This window comes from Diceros bicornis, chromosome 24, assembly GCF_020826845.1.
Source record: "Diceros bicornis minor isolate mBicDic1 chromosome 24, mDicBic1.mat.cur, whole genome shotgun sequence".
Lineage (NCBI taxonomy): Eukaryota > Metazoa > Chordata > Mammalia > Perissodactyla > Rhinocerotidae > Diceros > Diceros bicornis.
Window position 1 is genome coordinate 24188008 of NC_080763.1, and position 18042 is coordinate 24206049.

General features: G+C 39.7%; 1 protein-coding gene across 2 annotated transcripts in view; it reads left to right on the top strand.

Moving 5' to 3' along the window:
- Positions 1-18042, top strand: part of GPATCH2L (G-patch domain containing 2 like) — a 52923-nt gene that overhangs the window by 19920 nt on the left and 14961 nt on the right. Inside the window, exons 4-8 of one of the 2 annotated variants that reach the window (XM_058567420.1) lie at positions 2263-2439; positions 4017-4096; positions 7384-7451; positions 8338-8377; positions 10434-10519. In XM_058567420.1, coding sequence (XP_058423403.1) covers positions 2263-2439; positions 4017-4096; positions 7384-7451; positions 8338-8377; positions 10434-10519 — 451 coding nt within the window. Of the gene's footprint in view, positions 1-2262; positions 2440-4016; positions 4097-7383; positions 7452-8337; positions 8378-8433; positions 8489-10433; positions 10520-18042 lie in introns of both variants that reach the window. The other variant, XM_058567419.1, reaches the window with a different exon arrangement.

The window sequence follows — 18042 nt, forward strand, 5'->3', positions numbered from 1 at the left end:
TAATAGGTAACACATTGCTTGGCATATAGTGAGCTCTTAATAGTTATTGGGAAACCCAGTTAAGGGGAAAATTCTCCTTTTTTTCCCTCAAACAGAGTTGTACATAGAACCTCAAATTGTAAAACAACTAAACCTCTTTTAGTTAAAGCAAGAGCCTGAAGGAGTAGGAGGTCAGGAGTCTGATGCACTCAGCCTCTTCCTTGTTCTCTGGCCGCACTCTTTTGAGGAGCTCCTGCGTCAGGCATCCTAGTGAACCCAGGTTGAAGACTACTGGTCTAGATGGTCTCACAAGGTTCCTTTCAGTTCAGTGAGTCCCTTTTCATATTATCAAAAATCTTTAGTGAATGCTTGAGAATGAAAAAAAATTCCATTGTAGTTTGCCATTTGTCATCGGAAAACATGATCTGGTTAAATATACTGTTTTAATAAATGGCCTAAAGAATGCTTATGAATAAGAAAGGAATACGTATATTGAAGTGCAGAGAAACGGATCATTGTTAATTCTGATGCCTATCTTTAATTCACCTATGTACTTGGTTTGATGAGATGCCTTTAGACTAGTGGCTCTCAAAATATGGTCCCCAGACCAGCTTAGCATCACTAGGGAACTTGTTAGAAATGCAGATTTTTGGTCCTGCCAGACCAGAGTCAGAAACTTTCGGGGTAGGGCCCAGCACAAACAACCCCTCCTTGTCCTTCTGATGCACACTAAAAGTTGAGAACTGCTGTTTTAGAGAAACAGCTGTTGGTGGTGTGCTTTTTATAAGGGAACACTTTGAGTAACTTCTTTCATGGCAATATCTATTGCTATTCACCAGGATGCAGCTTTCATTTCTTCTTTCAGCCGTCTGCACAGTGATTTAAGAGTTATCATTATCCTGAGTGTTAGTGGCCCATGAATCTGATACTTCATGTCCTGAACATCTTCCCTGGGATCAGTAGAGTCGGCTATCCATCTTGGGGGTTCAACATCTGCAGATTTCAACTAACGGCGGATTGAAAGGCCTACAATAGTTGTGTCAGTACTGAGGATGTATAGATTTTTTTTTCTTGTCATTATTCCCTAAACAATGCAGTATAACAACTATTTACATAGCATTTACATTGTATTAGGTATTATAAGTAATCTAGAGATGATTGAAAGTATATGGGAGGATATGCGTAGGTTATATTGCAAATACTATGTCATTTTATATAAGGGACTTGAACATCCACTGCTTTTGATATCCACGGGAGTCCTGGAACCAGTCCCCTGTGGATACCGAGGGATGACAGTTTATATTAGAGAATGAATGCATTATGAACTCTTTAGAAGTTCTTGTAATAATTTCCTTCATCCTTGCTATTTTGAAAGGGCAGTGGGGTGGCAGACGTAAAGTTATGTATCTTACTCTTTGTTGGCAGGACTGAATGCTATTGGAAATTGAGATGCTATCATTGTAGCCAGTAGAAAGAAATTTGAACCAAGAGTCTGAATATATGAGTCTAGTCTTGACTTTGTCATTAATGAAGAGTATGGCCTTGGGTGAATGGTATAACTTCTTGACAAGCATTGGGGAATTATATTGTTTATCTCTGTCGTTAGTTTTTTATTGGGAGCTTGGATTGCTAGTGTCAAGATGATTTTTCTGTCCCATTAATGAGGTACCAAGGAAAAAATGAGGTATGGGTATACATTCTTTATTCACCTATTATGAGACATGCAAATATAGCAAGAAATCCCTAGGAACAGCTAGTTTTGAATTGAGAAACATTTGTGGGCTTTGAACCCCCAAGTTCATTTATACCACTGAGAATGGTACATGGGAGGCAGTTTATTTTTTTGATAAAGGCTTTGAAATTTGTTAGGGTTTGGCTTCACATCCTGGCTTCATCATTTACTAACTTGACCTTGACTTCTCTGGGCTTTAGTTGCCTCTTTTGTAAGTTGGAGTTAGTGTAAGGTTTGGAAAAGATAACATATTTACAGATTTTTAGTAAGGATCCTGGTAGGGGGTAAGGGCTTAGTAAATGATAGCTTTATTAGTTTTTACTATTAAAAGCAGTCCAGCATAACACAGTATGACATTTTTGTGAAACTAGTTTGATGTTCCAGTTTTCGTCATAATATGGATCAAGAAGAAGGATCAAAACAATTTTTTTGTACTTTGACTTTATTTAAAAAGTGTAATCAAACCTATAGCACTGAGAAATTATTCTCCCATTTGCTTTTTCATAGAGCATGTTAAAATTCCAGCTTATGATATGATCTCTTTACTCTAGGGGATGATGAGCAGAGTGATTGGTTCTATGAAGGAGAATGTGTCCCAGGATTCACTGTCCCTAATCTGCTGCCCAAGTGGGCTCCTGATCATTGCTCTGAAGTAGAAAGAATGGATTCTGGATTGGATAAACTTTCTGATCCCACGTTCCTTTTACCTTCTCGGCCAGCTCAAAGAGGTAAGTTCTGAGAAGACCAAAATATAGTTCACATTGTATGGTTCTCTTTGGGGAGAATCATCCCATGACAAGCGTGCTCATGCCTCTAAGCCCGCATTAATTGTCTGAATTTTGGAGCTAGTCCAGGGCTTTTTCTGGAGGATTCAAGGGTGAGTCTCAAAGCTTGAGTTTCTCTTCATTCTTATCTAAATCAATCCATGGAGACCCTTGGATAGATATAGCAGGCCATTCCTTCAGCTTACCGTTGCCATTTGTGCCAGATTAGAAAGCCTAGCAGTGTGTCAGGGTGCTTATCCTGCTGTGAAACTGATGGGCTGTTGAGTGCTCAGTGGAAGCCTGAAGTATTGGATCTTGGAAGAGAACAGATTTCAGTAAGAACATTCACATACAAGGTATAATGGCATTTTTTAAATGGATGATTTAAAAATATTTCTTTAAATAATTTTATTTTAATAGTTCTATTATTATGGACTTCAATACAAATACATATCCTTTCTCTTTGCTTTTCCTTTAATTATGATGTAGCAAGATGGGATGGAAAGAGCCTAAGACAGGGAGAAGGAAATGTGGCAGTAATACTCTTTGATACTGTGTACTTAGCTCTGTGACTGTGACAGTCACTTCATTTCCTTGGGACCTCAGGGTCATCACTTAAGATATTGCGACATTGAACAAAACTGTTGCAGAGGTTTCTTTTAGCTCTATAAATTTATGATTCTGGGATTCCCAGTAATCAGTAATCAACCGCTTAGTCATTTATCAAGTATTTGTTGAGCATCTGTTGGTGATCAGAATTACACCAAGAGCTCTAAACTCCTGTTCTATTGCATTTTGTTATAATGAATTTGGGTGATTGAAAGGCCTTCTTGAAGCAGTTGGTTCTTAGTAAAGACTACTCCCTGGCTGAGGCACATTGTTTATTACCTTAATAACTTGCACTGAACATTTCCATAACTATTTCTAAAAGTTCTTTATGGACTGCTTAAAACACACACAAATAAGCAAGAGTAGGAAGAAGAAGAAACTTAAAATGGCCTGTAATCCCACACCCAGAGACGGTGTCATTGATGACATTTTGTGTGGGTCTTCCAGTTGTCTTTTCTATGTGTAAAACACATACAGCAGTTAGAAAAAGGGGATTATGTTATACAGGCTGTGTTTATCATTATTTCATGAATTAGAATGTTTTTGAGATAATAACCAGCATTTAACTTATAATTAGACATTGTTGATTATACCTTATATTTGTGTAGTGTTTTTAGTTTATAAAGCACCTTCCATATGCTCTTTCATTGGGTCTTCAAAATAGCCTTGTAAGATAGGACTGAGCAAGTGATTATTCCTCTTTTATAGACAAGGATGCCTAGGTCAGAGGTAAATGATGTCATGCCTAAGATCATCCTGCTGGTGACAAAGACATGGGAATAATAAATCCTTGGCACATAGCCTGGGGATACCAGTTTAAGGGTCAATCTAGCAAGATCCTCGGGGTTAAGGCTTTTGGTGTGCTAGAAGCATATCATTGCTAATGAATCTTCTGCATTCAGGTACTGAGGACTTTTTTCTTTTGTTTTTAGGGTACCATGCTCGCTTGAATCGTCTGCCTGGAGCTGCAGCTCGATGCCTCAGAAAGGGGCGAAGAAGGCTTGTTGGGAAGGTGGTAGCTCTCACTGTTTACTAGGCTTAATGGGAAGATGATGTTCCCTAGGGGATTTGTGTACCTATTCATAATCAAAGGTGCCGCAGAACTCCCTGGAGTTAATTAAGCCAACTGGAGTATTTTGTGAGTTCACAAGAGTGCGCATTATGCAGGATATGAATGGATACACACTTAAAAGATGAAGCATATTTCATACGGAAGTTCTGACAAAGCAAACACTGTTATGACCTTGTCTATGTCTATATATCTACAGGCCTGATCTCTGTCTTTTCTACTCTTTTGATTAATCTTTTATTCTTATTATATAAGTTAAAATACTCTTGGCTTCTTTATGATTTCTCCTGAATTCATGAATGCTTCTTTTATCCTAACTTTGGTCTTTCATTCTAGAATTCATTAAAAAGAAAAAAATGGAAAGAAAACCTCTGTTAACAAATTTTAGAAGCCCCTCCTTGGCCATGAGGGAGGAAGGTCTACCATTGACTCAGTTCTGCCTTTGCCAGGGACTGTGCTAAGCACTCAGTTCATATACTTCTCCCAACAACCTTGTAAAAAAGGTGATATTGCCCTTTAGCAGATGAGGAAAACTGGAGTTCAAAGAAGTTAAGAAATGTCTGATGTTACCCAGATAGAAGTGGCAGAATAGAGAATTGAACCCAGGTCTACTTCTCATAATTTTATCTTTTTTAGTTTAAATTTTAAAAATTATGTATTCTTATTCTAGCTTTGAGATTGAAAATAGGTTAAGACTGGGGCTCATACTGAGTCAAAGAAGATGGTGGGGCTGGCGACATGGCTTAGCGGTTAAGTGCGCATGCTCCGCTGCTGGCGGCCCGGGTTCGGATCCCGGGCGCGCACCGACGCACTGCTTCTCCGGCCATGCTGAGGCCGCGTCCCACGTACAGCAACTAGAAGGATGTGCATCTATGACATACAACTCTCTAATGGGGCTTTGGGGGAAATAAATAAATAAATAAAATTATAAAAGAAGATGGTGATGGGCAAAGAGAAAGGAAGGGAGAGGCATTTTAGAGCTGTAGTTTGTTTGTTCAGTCAATAAGCATTTAGAATGCCTACTGTGTGGCAGCTCTGTGCCAAGCCAGGCATATAGTAGTCAGAGCCACAGTCTGGCTGCCCTCAGGGAGCTGCTATTTTGTAGTTTAATCAGAGAACTGTTTTCTGAAGTTTTAGTCATGCAAAAGAAATGAGGCTGTTTATTTCCAGATGAACTCGGATTCTTACTGCTTTTTATCTTTAAACTCAATTTCAAATCTCTAATTAGAAAGATATTTGATTATTGGAAGAATGATACCTTCTTCTTTTGGATCACTCATTTTACAGACAATAACATGCTGCTTTTGCTATTCTGGGAGCTTATTCTTAACAGGACAGCTGGCAGGGGAGAAGGTTGTGGGGTGGAGAGAGGCAGGAGGTTGGGAGTGGGGACCTTTTCTCTTTATTGTTTGGGCTTGACAGACAATGTTCTCCCTATCACCTGCCTTACTTTGTTTCAGCTGCTGTAAAATAAGAGCCTTCGACTTTCATCGAAGTAAATCGGTTCATCTTGAAGGCTCCCTTTAGCTTGCCTAGAAGGAAACTAGGGCTGATTGGACGTGCCTCTAATGATTTCAAATGAGTAGGATAATATTTACTTGTTTAATTCATCTTCATCACCTTAAAGGGATATTTGTCATTTCTAGCAGAGGTCACTGTTCTGCCCCCCTTCTCCCCCCTCCCCCATCTCTCTTCTCTTTTTCTAAATTGTAATCATAAATAATGAGTTTCATTCACAGCTCCCTGCCAGCGAGCTGCTAATTACGCAAAGTAGTGCTTGTAATTTACACAGTAATAAACTGTAAATTTAAACATTACGGCACTTTAAGTTAGTAATTTTCTGCTGTAACAAATAGCTCATTTTTCACCTGTCTTTTCCCTTGGCCCCACTACCATGGCTGTGTCTATAAGCAGGAGGCATAGCGTAAGGGATAAAGAATATGACAACTACAGTGTGTGGAACCTTTGCATTTAGCTCCACTCTCGCCCAGAATCTGACCTCAAATTAATTTTTCTATAACCAGTTGTTCTGCTAAAATGTGTATCCTAATGTTTAGACTAATCCACACACATAGATGAATACGGATAATAATATTTGCCCAGAAACGAATACGGATAATAATATTTGCCCAGAAACAAACGTGTTTGAGTAACAGGCCTGACATTCTTGACATTCATGCCTATGACTTATGCTCTCTCGTCTTAACACTTATTCTTAAGTGCGTAATTCTTACTCACGTATGTACTGGTATGCCTCCCCGGGTATTGTGATAGATATTCATTGTAAATATACTCAAGCTAAATGAAGGGTGAGTGCCTTCTGCCATTTTCCAGTTTTTGGAGGTGATTAGATTTGAATTGCTTATGGTGTTATGGGTAAGATTTCGTATTACAATCTTGAGAATCCCAAATTTAAGAAGCAATTTATACAAACTACTTTTTTTTTTGGTGAGGAAGATTGGCCCTGAGCTGATATCTGTTGCCAATCTTCCTCTTTTTGCTTGAGGAAGATTGTCACTGAGCTAACATCTGTGCCAGTCTTCCTCCACTTTGTATGTGGGACGCCTCCACAGCATGGCTCAGTGAGTGGTGTGTAGGTCCACGCCTGGGATCTGAACCAGTGAACCCCGGGCCACCGAAGTGGGGTGTGCGAACTTAACCACTATGCCACCGGCCCCACAAACTTCTGTTTTTACTTTGAGAGATGACATTTAACAGACCAAATAGAGGGTGACAATTTTTTAAGTTACAAAAGTCTTTTGATGTATATACGTTTAGTCAGCAGATATTTAGGTGTTACCAGTGAGGACTCGGTAAATGTCCCATTATGAAGGCTGTTAGGGATATCATCATATCACTTGAGGGAGCTTGATATGTTCGCTTGTTAAAAATTGGCTGCTGTTGGATTTTTTTAAAAAGTGTTTCTATTTCTATACACTTTAATAACTCTAGGAGGTATTACTCACTATATTAAAATACTATATATAGTAAACAATGTTTATGACTTTTTGAGCACTAGAGAAAAATAAGTCTAGAATAACATGTAAAACTTTTAAGATAGATTCCCATAAAAAGAAATGTAGTTGCTGTTCGATTAAAGGTTGACATTTGACCTGTGCCTTTGAGGATGCTGACACAGTTGTGGGAAAGTTGTGTGCTTGATGACAGGTTGTGCTTTATGTATTTGTTTCTGTGGTTAGATGACACTCTTGTCTTCCTTGTCTTTTCAGGAGACCAGCATAAGTACTTTGGGTACTGAGAGGATAGGCCATATCATCAGTGACCCTCGGCAGAAAGAGTAAGTGCTTATATATTTACGGGCTCTCCAGCCTGTTCCTTGGAGAAGGAGGCACAGGGAAGTTTTATGAAGGAACCTAGAAATCCGACTTTGGAGCTGAAAGAGGAGATCTTAAAGATTTGCACTTTATAACAGTTAACATGGCTAACACCCTAAACCCATGAGAGTCATGTTTTTTCCTTTCTAGACTAGTTTCTATTCTTTGTATAGCTATAGGTGCTGCATTAGGAAAGTAGACTCCAATAAGAATGTTATATTTTAAACTCATTTTTCTGTCTCTTAAAAATTTTTTGTTCAAAAATGGATGATTGCCTCTCTATTCCCCTGTATGCTTTTCCCATTTTTAGACCTCTAGATAGAGAAATATCTTTTTTGTCCTAACTACTATGATAAGTGCAACTGGGAAGCCTGTGGGTAGCTACAGGACAGTCATTCCACCCTTTCTATTGACAACTTCATCCCCTGACATGATTGACTCTTTGATGTCTCCTGTACACGTTATGGTCAGTATCCATTTGTGATCCTATACCCATCCAGCCTGGTCACATTTTTAATTTACAAAATAGGCAGGATTTGCGTGTGGTTTATGCCCTTGTTAAATGGGGATCCTGTTGTCACTGCACAGCTGAGAGTGTATTGGTGTCACACCATAATCTTGGGTTTGTTTTACATTCCATTCCAAGGCTTTTTCCTTTGAAGAGTTACTTTCCACAAAAAAGTTCATACACATTTAACATCTCTTTCCTTTTCTCCTCCAATTCCATCTTTTTCCTGTTTCTTTCTTTGTCATCACTTCGTTATCCCAACATCTTTTTATCTTCTCTCTATAATTTTCCTACCACTTCTTTTATTGTTTTCTTTTCTGTTATTCTCTCCCTCTCTTTAGTTTCTGGTTACCGTCAGCTGGGAAAAGAGAACGAAATCAGGTAAGACCACTTTTCTTTGTCGTCTTTATTTTATCATTTGATTTCCTTTTCTTTAGAAAGAATAAAGCGTTGGCTTCTGATTTTCCTCACATTTCTGCTTGTGCACATGAGGTAAGGTTCTCGTTCCCTGTGTTATTCTGATTTTCTTGGAGGACTGTTTTCCAAAAATATCCAGTATTCACTGATAAGAACTGTAGCTAGTTCCTCTTTTAGAGTCAACTGTGATCTCAGTTTATTACTTGTAATGCATATTTTATAGGAATCCGGTTTTTATTTTAGTTTTGAGCTTTGCAGTAAGAAATCAGAATGCACTTCATCTGCTTGTTGTTTAGTTCAACCTCAGAGTCCTGTGCTGAGGAGTACATGTTGCAGCCTAAACACGTGAAACTGAAGAAGGTACAGCTGCTCTGGGTGAAGTGGGGTTGAGGCCTTAGAGCCTTGCCCTCTTAGTCTTTCCCTTTCTGTGGGGGCCCTTGGCACAGCTAAGCCTTTGTAGGGGCCACAGTGTTAATATTCTTCACAGTGGCTATCAATATATCCCTTTATGTTTGAAGCTTTTTGATTTCTTGGGGGGAGGGGTTGCTTTACCTTGGTGATTAGTTTTAAAATAGATGACGACTGGTAGGTAAATATTCTCAGGCTTTCTATTGCTCTGTGGTTTTTCTTTTTTTTTTTGACTACTTAGTGGCTTGTTAAGTTGTTATACGTTTTAAACTTGGAACCTTCATCCTGAAGTCACTGTTTCAAAATGAGCTAGAGCAGTGGTAGACCTAACTGGTCTATATTTATGAGATGATTTTAGGTGGTATGTGGACACACAATTTTTAGTTACAATAATTTACATTAGAAAAACTGTAATCATTTTATCAAACTTGATATTTCATAGAGATATAATAAGGACAAGACTGAGGAAAAATAATTGATATGAAGAAAAATATTCAGTAAATAGTAGTGCAGGTGGTGGGCAGATAAGGAGAAAGTCGTTAAGGTGGTATATGAGAGACTTTGACTTGGGGACCTCTGAGCTAGAGTACTAATCATGTTTGCAGCAGAGGCTCTAAAGGCAGAGGGGACCTGTAGTGATCACCTAATCCAGATCTGTCATTTATAGATGAGGAACAGGAGGTCCCTAAGATTTAAACAGTTCGCCAAAGTCACACAGCTAGTTGAACTGGGACTGGAACCTTCATGACAGATGGAACAGTGGCTTAGTTTGTGTTCTTTTAAAGTTCTCTTGAAATTACCATTCAGAGTTCTTCCAATCTTAAGATATATTTACTTCTGACCCTTTTGGGGAGGATTGTTTATTGTGGAAAAAGTCCAAAAAAGGCTAGCAAATATAAAGTGAGGCACTTTTATATATGGTATCCCATTTGATCCTCGCAACCGCCTTTTGAGATCAACTGATGTTTTACAGATGAGAAACTAAAATTACTTTATAAAGTGAAAGCAATATTTCATTTAGCCCACACAATAATCCTATAAAATAGATATGACAGAGAACGGTACTTCTATTTTACAGATGAGTATGGTAAAGCTCCAAGCGATTATGTAATTTTTAATACATGGCAACTCAGTGGTAGACAGGAACTAAACATTAGGTATTCTAGTTCTTTAATGTAGTTCTGTTTCCACTACACTGTGCTGCTGGTATGTGCTAACCAGATATTCACTGGAAACATTTGCCAGGATAAGGAAATGAAAAGATAATTTCATGCTAGTTTTCTTGGAAACAAGGGCTGATAATCAATAGGCATAAGTTCCCGTTATGTCACTTAGAAAGTACTATCTTCTGCCAATTAAGTAATTATCGTGTATCGGAAGTTTTTGAAAAATTGTTGTTTACCAAGGAATAGTCTTTTTTTGAGGTGTACTAGATCAGGTATGCTGCGTTCCTGGGTACCCTATTGAGTACGTGCAGCTTTATTGACTGATGTCAGTGGTGTGGCAAGAGTTGAACGGTCAAAGGGGAAAAGTCATCAAACAGCGGGTTACCCTGTAGGATCAGGTCTGTTTTGTATAAGCCTTACTGAAATAATCTTCTTTATTCCTGCAGTTTAATCCCCTCTCCCCTCTTTACTCCCTGGATGTTCTTGCTGATGCTTCTCACCGAAGATGTTCACCAGCCCACTGCTCTGCCAGGTAGTTGTCTTCTTAGTGGCAGTTATTTTCTTCTTGACAATACCGTTTTCCTTTTTATAACACTTTTCAAATTTTAAAGTATGTTTGTGTATAGTATTCAATTTGATCTGTACAAGAACCTTTTGGGGTCAGTAGATGTTTTACAGATGCAGAAACTGGGGCAGAGTGCTGAAGTAGCGTTCCTGTGGTCACATGACTAATATGTGATTTAAATCTCAACTTTGACCTAAGTCTTCTGGCTCATATTTCGTATTTCTTTTCCTAAAAACCCCATCTTCAAAGAACATTATTAATGGTTCTTGCCGTGACCTGCAAAACTGTACGTAATCTGACTTTTGCCTGCGTGTCCAAACTCCTTCCATACACTTCTTCCCCTCACTGGGGGAGAGATCCAGCTGCACCAGGGAGTTCCATTTTGTTCTTCAGAAATAGCAACTCTTTCCTGCCTTGAACTTTCACACGTGTTCCCTGTGCCTGGACTGCCGTCTCATCCCATGATGGGCTCATTCTCATCTCCACTCGGGCCACCTCCTCAGGGAGGACCTCTCAGACCATCCTGTCTTAAGGGGCCACCTCCACCTGTCTCTGCTTATTATCTGTTTCTTTTCCTAGCTTTTACCACAGTCTGTAATGAATTTGCTTATAAGGTTTTTTTTCTCCCTATTTATCACCACCATCTCTCTCACTAGACTATCAGCTTGAAAGGACAGAGGTTTGCCTTGTTGTGTGGTATATCCCCAGCTCCAACACAGTGTCTGCCACTTACTAGGCATTCAGTGTATGTTTGTCAGAGTGAATCCTGCACCTCTCAATATAAATTCTCTCAAGTTAGGTGTCATGTGAAGTAAATATGGTATTAATGGTAGCATACCCTAGCAGGATTATTGTGCACAAAAGAGCAGCTAATAGTCTGAAGCATAGTACTTTTATTATTTCTAGTGGCACAAAGAATTTCTTTCCAAGGTTCTGATGATTTTTTTCTTCTTTTTTCCCCTAATAAGTTCTTAAATGGATATGTTCATAGATTTGGGGTATAGGCTGCACAAAGAAGTTATTGTTTCGTGGATACAATTAGAACTTAGGCTGTAATAATAAACCCTGCATCATACCTACTGCCAAACCTTCTACTGGAGAAGTGGTATTTCAATGGGGAAAGTCTTTTGAAAAGAGAGACCTTCACAAATGGTGTTACTAAGACTGCAGAAAATTGTGGGATGGTAATAAACTACCCCTGAAAGGCCTTTTCTTCAGTAATATGCTGTTTATTCATCAGGTATTCATTCAGCATTTGTTGACTCCCTACTATGTGCCAGGCTCTTTGTTTAGGTACTACCCTCGAGGAGCTTACATTCTCTTGGGAAAGTCAGGTCTGGAAATGGACAGTTACAGTATGGAGTGACATATGTGTAAAGGTGTGCAATAGAATGACATGAAGCACAGAGGAGGGGCTTCTAAGTCTGAGGCTCAGCGAGGTTTTTTAGAGATGGTGGTGATCAAGCTATCTTGGAAGACACAAGGTTTCAATCCATAGGAGAGCAGTTCTCCAGTTTTTTATCTTAATACCAAATAAAGCAATGGCTGTGTATACTCTTTGGGAAGACTGTATGAGTAGCGCCGTATCATGTCAGAAGCGGACTGTCTGCCCTCCTCCCTTTACCTCTGCTACCTGGAGCTGTGCTGTGCTAAGATCGGTATCCCTGCTTTTATCAGGATTCCTGTTGCCTTTAAAGCCTCATCCCGGCTGGAGTGGGTGGCAGCTTCTTGTTTCTTTGTGTATCTCATTATCCACATCATTCTCTTCATTCCCTTGCTGGCACTGCTTGTGGCTGGACTTGGAAACGTAAGGAAGTCTAGGCTGTGCTTCTAGTGGACTCAGCTGTAGTAAAATATTGCTTATTGCTTTTGACCATTGCTAGAAGCAAGGCGAGAGAATGTGGACAATTATAGCGCATCCTTGGCCTTCTAGACATCATTCCCAGGGCAGTGGATACAAAGTGGATTGCATGCATGAAGGTTCTTTGGGTGGGGGAAGAAGATTTTTAAACTTACATTTATTTATAATCTTGTCCTTAAAAATTTCTTTTTGTTTTAAATTATAACATATTAGTCTAGCAGCACATATTTTTGTTTTATGTGTATGTGTTACATATATAAGGAGTGCGTGCTGAAATTTTTTACTCATGAGAGTACACAGTCAATGAAGTTTGCAACCACTAATCTATGGGAAATGGTCAGCGCAAGTGACCTCTATGCAGATTTTAGAAAATTTGATGATGAAACGCTGAGCCCTCAGGGCTCCATCTCATTCCTTTGAAATGGTGGGGTCCCTGCCTGGCAAGGGGTCAGTAGAGAAGGAGCAGTCTATCTCCAGTGTAGCCGACTGATGAGATCAGATTCAGAACTGGATGGTAGACTTTGCGAAGAGTGGACCATTTAACAAAGCCTGGCACCTAGGAAGGAATGTTAAAGAGTGGTGGTGGAGGGGAAGAGGCAGGTGAATGACTGTATTAAAAACTGTTTCGAATGGAAATTGTACCTTTCTCTTGTTCCATTTTATTTGTAGTAGGGAAAGATTTCTTTCAGAGCATCTGGGCAGCATTGGGAATTTCACACCCATCATTAGAACGATTTGTGTGTGTGTGGTGACTATGTTATCATTAGTGGTATAATTTTATTTTGCGAAGAGAGAAGTGTTTCTTGTTTTATCACAGCTTTCCCCGAGGAGGGCTGGTGTATTAATTTGCTGTATTGCCTCCTGGCTGTTCCCAGGCTGTTTTTCCTCTTCATCATGGAATTTTTAATGGCCCTGGTGCCTCTTGGGAAGCATGTGAGGAAGGGCTCCTCAGGGAGTGCTTCCCTTTTTTCACATGCCTATAATTACTCTCCTTTAAGAGCACAAAGAGTTTGATAATCAGGCCTGAACTGTGAAGGCTTCCTCCTGTCAGTTTCCTGAGCTGAGGCTGCTTCCTGCCTGGACGTTGCCAGTTCCACTCTCCCCAACACTGAACCATGTGAGAGTGAGCCCCCCTCAGCCACCTCTTCATTGCTAGAGCATTCTACAGCTCTGGTTCTCAGAGTGAGGCCTGGGGGCCACGGGAGTCAGTGAGTGACCTCAGGGTACTCTCTTGTTTAGTATTTCATTGCTATAAAAGAAATAACGGGACCGTGATTTTAAGAGAACATGTTATTGGTGTGTCATTTTAATACAGCCCAGATGGCAGGTGCAATGCATGGGAGAGAGGGTCTTGGCGGTCTTTGTAGCACCTATTCGATTTGTGGGTTAAGAGGTTTTCAGAAATTCCACTCTAGAAATACTTAAGTTTTGTGGTTTTTAACCCTGGCTGCACTTTTGAATCACCTGAGAAGCTTTAAAAAATATATCCGTGTTGGGTTCCACTTCCTGAGATTCTGATTTAATTGGTCTGAGATGAGGCCCAGGCATTGGCATTATTTTAAAGCTCCCAGGTGACTCTAATATGCAGCCGGGGTTAAGAACTATTGTTCTAAATACATATGGTTTTATGACTCGTGCTTTGTAATTTGCTTAACAGGAATCCCATTTCATAATTGGCACGAGCTCTGGGCTTTGGTATTGTGAGCACGATTCCGTAGGGGAGGTAGAACACGGGACTCTTCGCTTTGGAGAAGTGCCGCAGGTCAAGAAGAGAGCGTTAGGGTCTAGCACAGTGCCCAGCAGATAGCGATTAACAGATGGGAGGAGGTGTTGGGTGGGCGTATGGATAGTTGGATAGTCGCCAGGGTGTGTAGATGAAATTCATAAAACATCTGTTTTGGTTTGACTGTTTTGGTTACTAGTATTGGGATGTTGCTATTAAAGTAGTAATATTGGTATCGGTGTTAAGAATTGCTGCTGCTCCAACAGCAGATGGTGTGATTGGTGTTCTGGTAGAGGCAATTGTATTGCTGTCAAGGACACAGTCATAGAATGGTAATAAGGAGCCAGTGCTATAGGCAGCTTTTCCCAAAAGGAGAGGTTTATTGATTGCGAAGGGTAGCTTTTCTTACCATTATTGCTTTAGAAAACCATAACTAGAACTTATCAATTGCTACATCTCTCTGTATGATGCACAAGCCACCAGTTGTAGTTTTTGCGTGTCTAGTGGCAGTTTTGAGTTTTCTCCAGCTTTCGTGACCTTTCCTCTATTTTGGGTGGTGATTTGGTAGTGCATCACCATTTCCATTTTTTCCTTCTCTAAGTTGTTAATCTCATATTAGTGGATATTGGTGTGGGGCTGACCCAGGTAAGAATCTTGGCTTTACCTGGGCAACTGACTTAGCCTCCTCATACCTCAGTTTCCTCATCTTTAAAATGGAATGTGAATATTTATTGGGCTAGTGGTGACTAAAATGAAATAATATATTTGAATATTTAGCGTACTGGTAGCTTCTCTTAAATAATATATTTGAATATTTAGCGTACTGGTAGCTTCTCTTGTTATTTTTGTTAGGTAGTTACCTACCCTCCCCTGGCCTTAGGATAATTGCAATCTTGCGAACTTTGGGTTGGCTTCGAGGCATTTGCTAATGAGATGTAGCACAGATTCCTGAGGTGCTTAAATGGCCTCAAATGGACTATAAGAGGAGGCATTTGGACAGTGGTTGGGTACAAAAGAGGGAGACCTTCCTGCCCGTTAGAGAGTTGCAATAATGATAGGCTGCACTCATTGTAATTCATTTTATCTGTTCACAAACGTTATGATCTGCATATCAGAGTTGTGTGCCCAGCTGGCTGTGCCATTTGACAAGGAGTTTCAAAGAGCAAGAAGACGACTCAATTCATGCTTTTAATTTTGACCTTTGGAGCCATAGTAAACAGCCTCAGGTTTTACCTCAGGGCTTGGGGGAAAGAACCTTTTGTTAGTCCTGTATCTGTTGGGGCTGCTGTGATGCACAGCACATCTTGCTCACCTCTTTAGTGCCTTAGTTTTAGCCATGGGTGAGGAAATGTTTCTGCTATAATGTTGTCCATAAGGCTGCCTAATTCTACTGGAACTTCCCATGTATAGTACACAGTTCTTGAATCTTTTGTCCTCTGTTGGATGGTCTTGTTTATAGCAGCTCTCAGCCAGTTGGCATCTTACTGCTTAAGTGGAATGATGAAAGCATTTTCTCTCTCTGTTCTGCCATCGTAATATACCCATCTTTCCAACTCACGTGAAACTATTCTGCTCCTGTTGGTGGCATGAAACAGTTTCATGATATGCCAACCTTGGCCCAGCCAAGGGAAGTAGATTCTGGAGAATTTTCAGGGACTAGTGAGCAGTTTGTCATAGACTGCTGAGGGTTAGGTTTGAGTGCAAACACTAGTGGAATGGCCAGGATCTCTTCCTATTAGATAAGCCTCCTCTGTGTCCTATAATTGTGAAGTGTTTTTCTGTCCCTAGCTGCTTCTAGTGTCACAGGCCCACCTGGATCCTTTCCTCTGTGCAAATCTGTGAGAATATTTCCCCTGCTGGGTGTTTAATAAATGTCAGTTAATCCTCAAGATAAAAGCACGTGTGAGGAAGGGGTCTCTCTACTTGCCTAGATTTAATCCTCTCCTCCCTCATTTTACCCTAGCACTTTGCTTGTTCCTTGGTTACAGCTCAGTGTCTGTGTGTATTAGTTCTTAATGCTTTGGCCTTCCTCACTCTGTTGTGAGCTCCCCGTGGACGGGCCTTTGGCTCAGTCATCTTGTGTGTACCCTCTCCAGGTCTAGCATAGTGCTTTACACAGGGTAGGCCTTCATAAATTTTTGTTAAAAATAATTGAGGTGAATGGATTAGTAATTAAGGAGAATAATTGGAATATATGATATATATGACCTTCGGTCCTTAGAAATATCAATAATTTTTTCCTGATGTTATTTATTTGTATGTGCTTAAGAAAAAGTACAGCAAATAAATACCTTTTCACAATAAATTTCATACAAAAAAATGAACTTTTAAATGGGTTTTAAAAAAGTGATTTTTGAAGGTGAACTATTCCTTAAATTAGCTTGCCTTTGGCAGATAAAGACTGTTTTCTCTCCTTAGGAGTGACTTGAGACATCTTTGTTCTAAATCTAAAGCAGTCACTTCAGTTATTTTTTGCCAACATTGGTTCTATTAAACATGCATGTATTTCTCAAAGTAATTTTTTTTTCCCTAAAAGTACATTCCTGCCCCAGGGACATAGTGATCTGCCCAGTTTCCTAAGTAACACTGCAGTTTTAACAACTCACATGATCTTTCAGTTACCTGCAGTAAAAAATAAAATAGAAATGTTGTGTTTATGTGTGAATATACAGAATACTCTTTCAATTAATTGTTAATCTTCAGCATTCACCTTCACGTTTATGATATGAATTTAATGACTTTTCTTGAAGTAAGAATTTTTAAAGAGTATTTATTGCTTTTGAATGCTCATTTCCACCCCCATAAATTCTTTTTGGCAAATGCCGCTGAGTGTGACGCTTTTAGGGGAAGTACTGAGCCAGCATTCATGCTGTGAGAGAAGTAGTGCCCGAAGAATCCTTGGGCCTCCATCAGATGAAACTGAACGAGTGTAACCTGTCTTTTCTCTAGGTTAATTGCTTATAGACTGGGGAATAATATTTTTATCTAAATTTATATTCATTTAATCATTCTGTTATTCTTTAAGTTAAATATTTAGATCTCTTTTATTGACTAGCTTCGCTTTGGGAATTTGGTATATTTTTTTAACTCAGTAATTTTCACCATTCGTAGAAGCTTATCAGAATTACCTGAGGAGAAATACCAAAATAAATGTATTACTGATTCTTCTTCTGTCCCAGCGTGGTGGGGCCTGTGTATTTTGTAAAACCTCCTTACGTGATTCTGATAGCCATTTGCCACTCCAGTTGAGAAGGAAGTTTTAACTTGGTAGAGATTTTCGCTTAACTTAGCCTTTTTTGCCCATTGCTTAATTGAAAGGTCCCCTCTCCCCTCATAGAGTACATGGTTTACAACACAAGAACAACTGTATACTGCTCGTAAAAGAGTTTTAACAATCTAGTTAAATCTTCTCCCTCTCTTGCCTCTAGAGGGACGGGGTGTGTTGGTGAGACGGGGAAGCTCAGACTCTTTCCGTGTGCTTTGTGATGCCTCACTTGTGTGTTATCCCTTTTCAGTTTCTATCTTGTGAGAGTAGACAGTGATACTGTCAGAGTAAAATAGCACAAATTAAAGAAATAACACATTAAAAAGAAAGGAAGCAAAGTGGTTAAATACTCCTAAATGAAAATGGAGTGGGAGGAGGTCCATCTCTTTATTTTGCCTTCCCTTCTTTAGTTCTTTATGTCTACAATTCATTGATAGGGAATTATTTTGGAACAAACAAAAAATTGGTGCTGCCTCTTGAATAGGAAGCTGAGGCTGTAGCAGTTGCCTACCCCCATGATCAGGTTCCCCAAAATAACACAAGCGGCCCTTCCAGCCCCACACAGATTCTTCTTGACTTCTGAACAGGGCTGTCCTGGTGTTGTGAATGTGCTGTACAGCATGGGAGGTTCCATTTCCTGT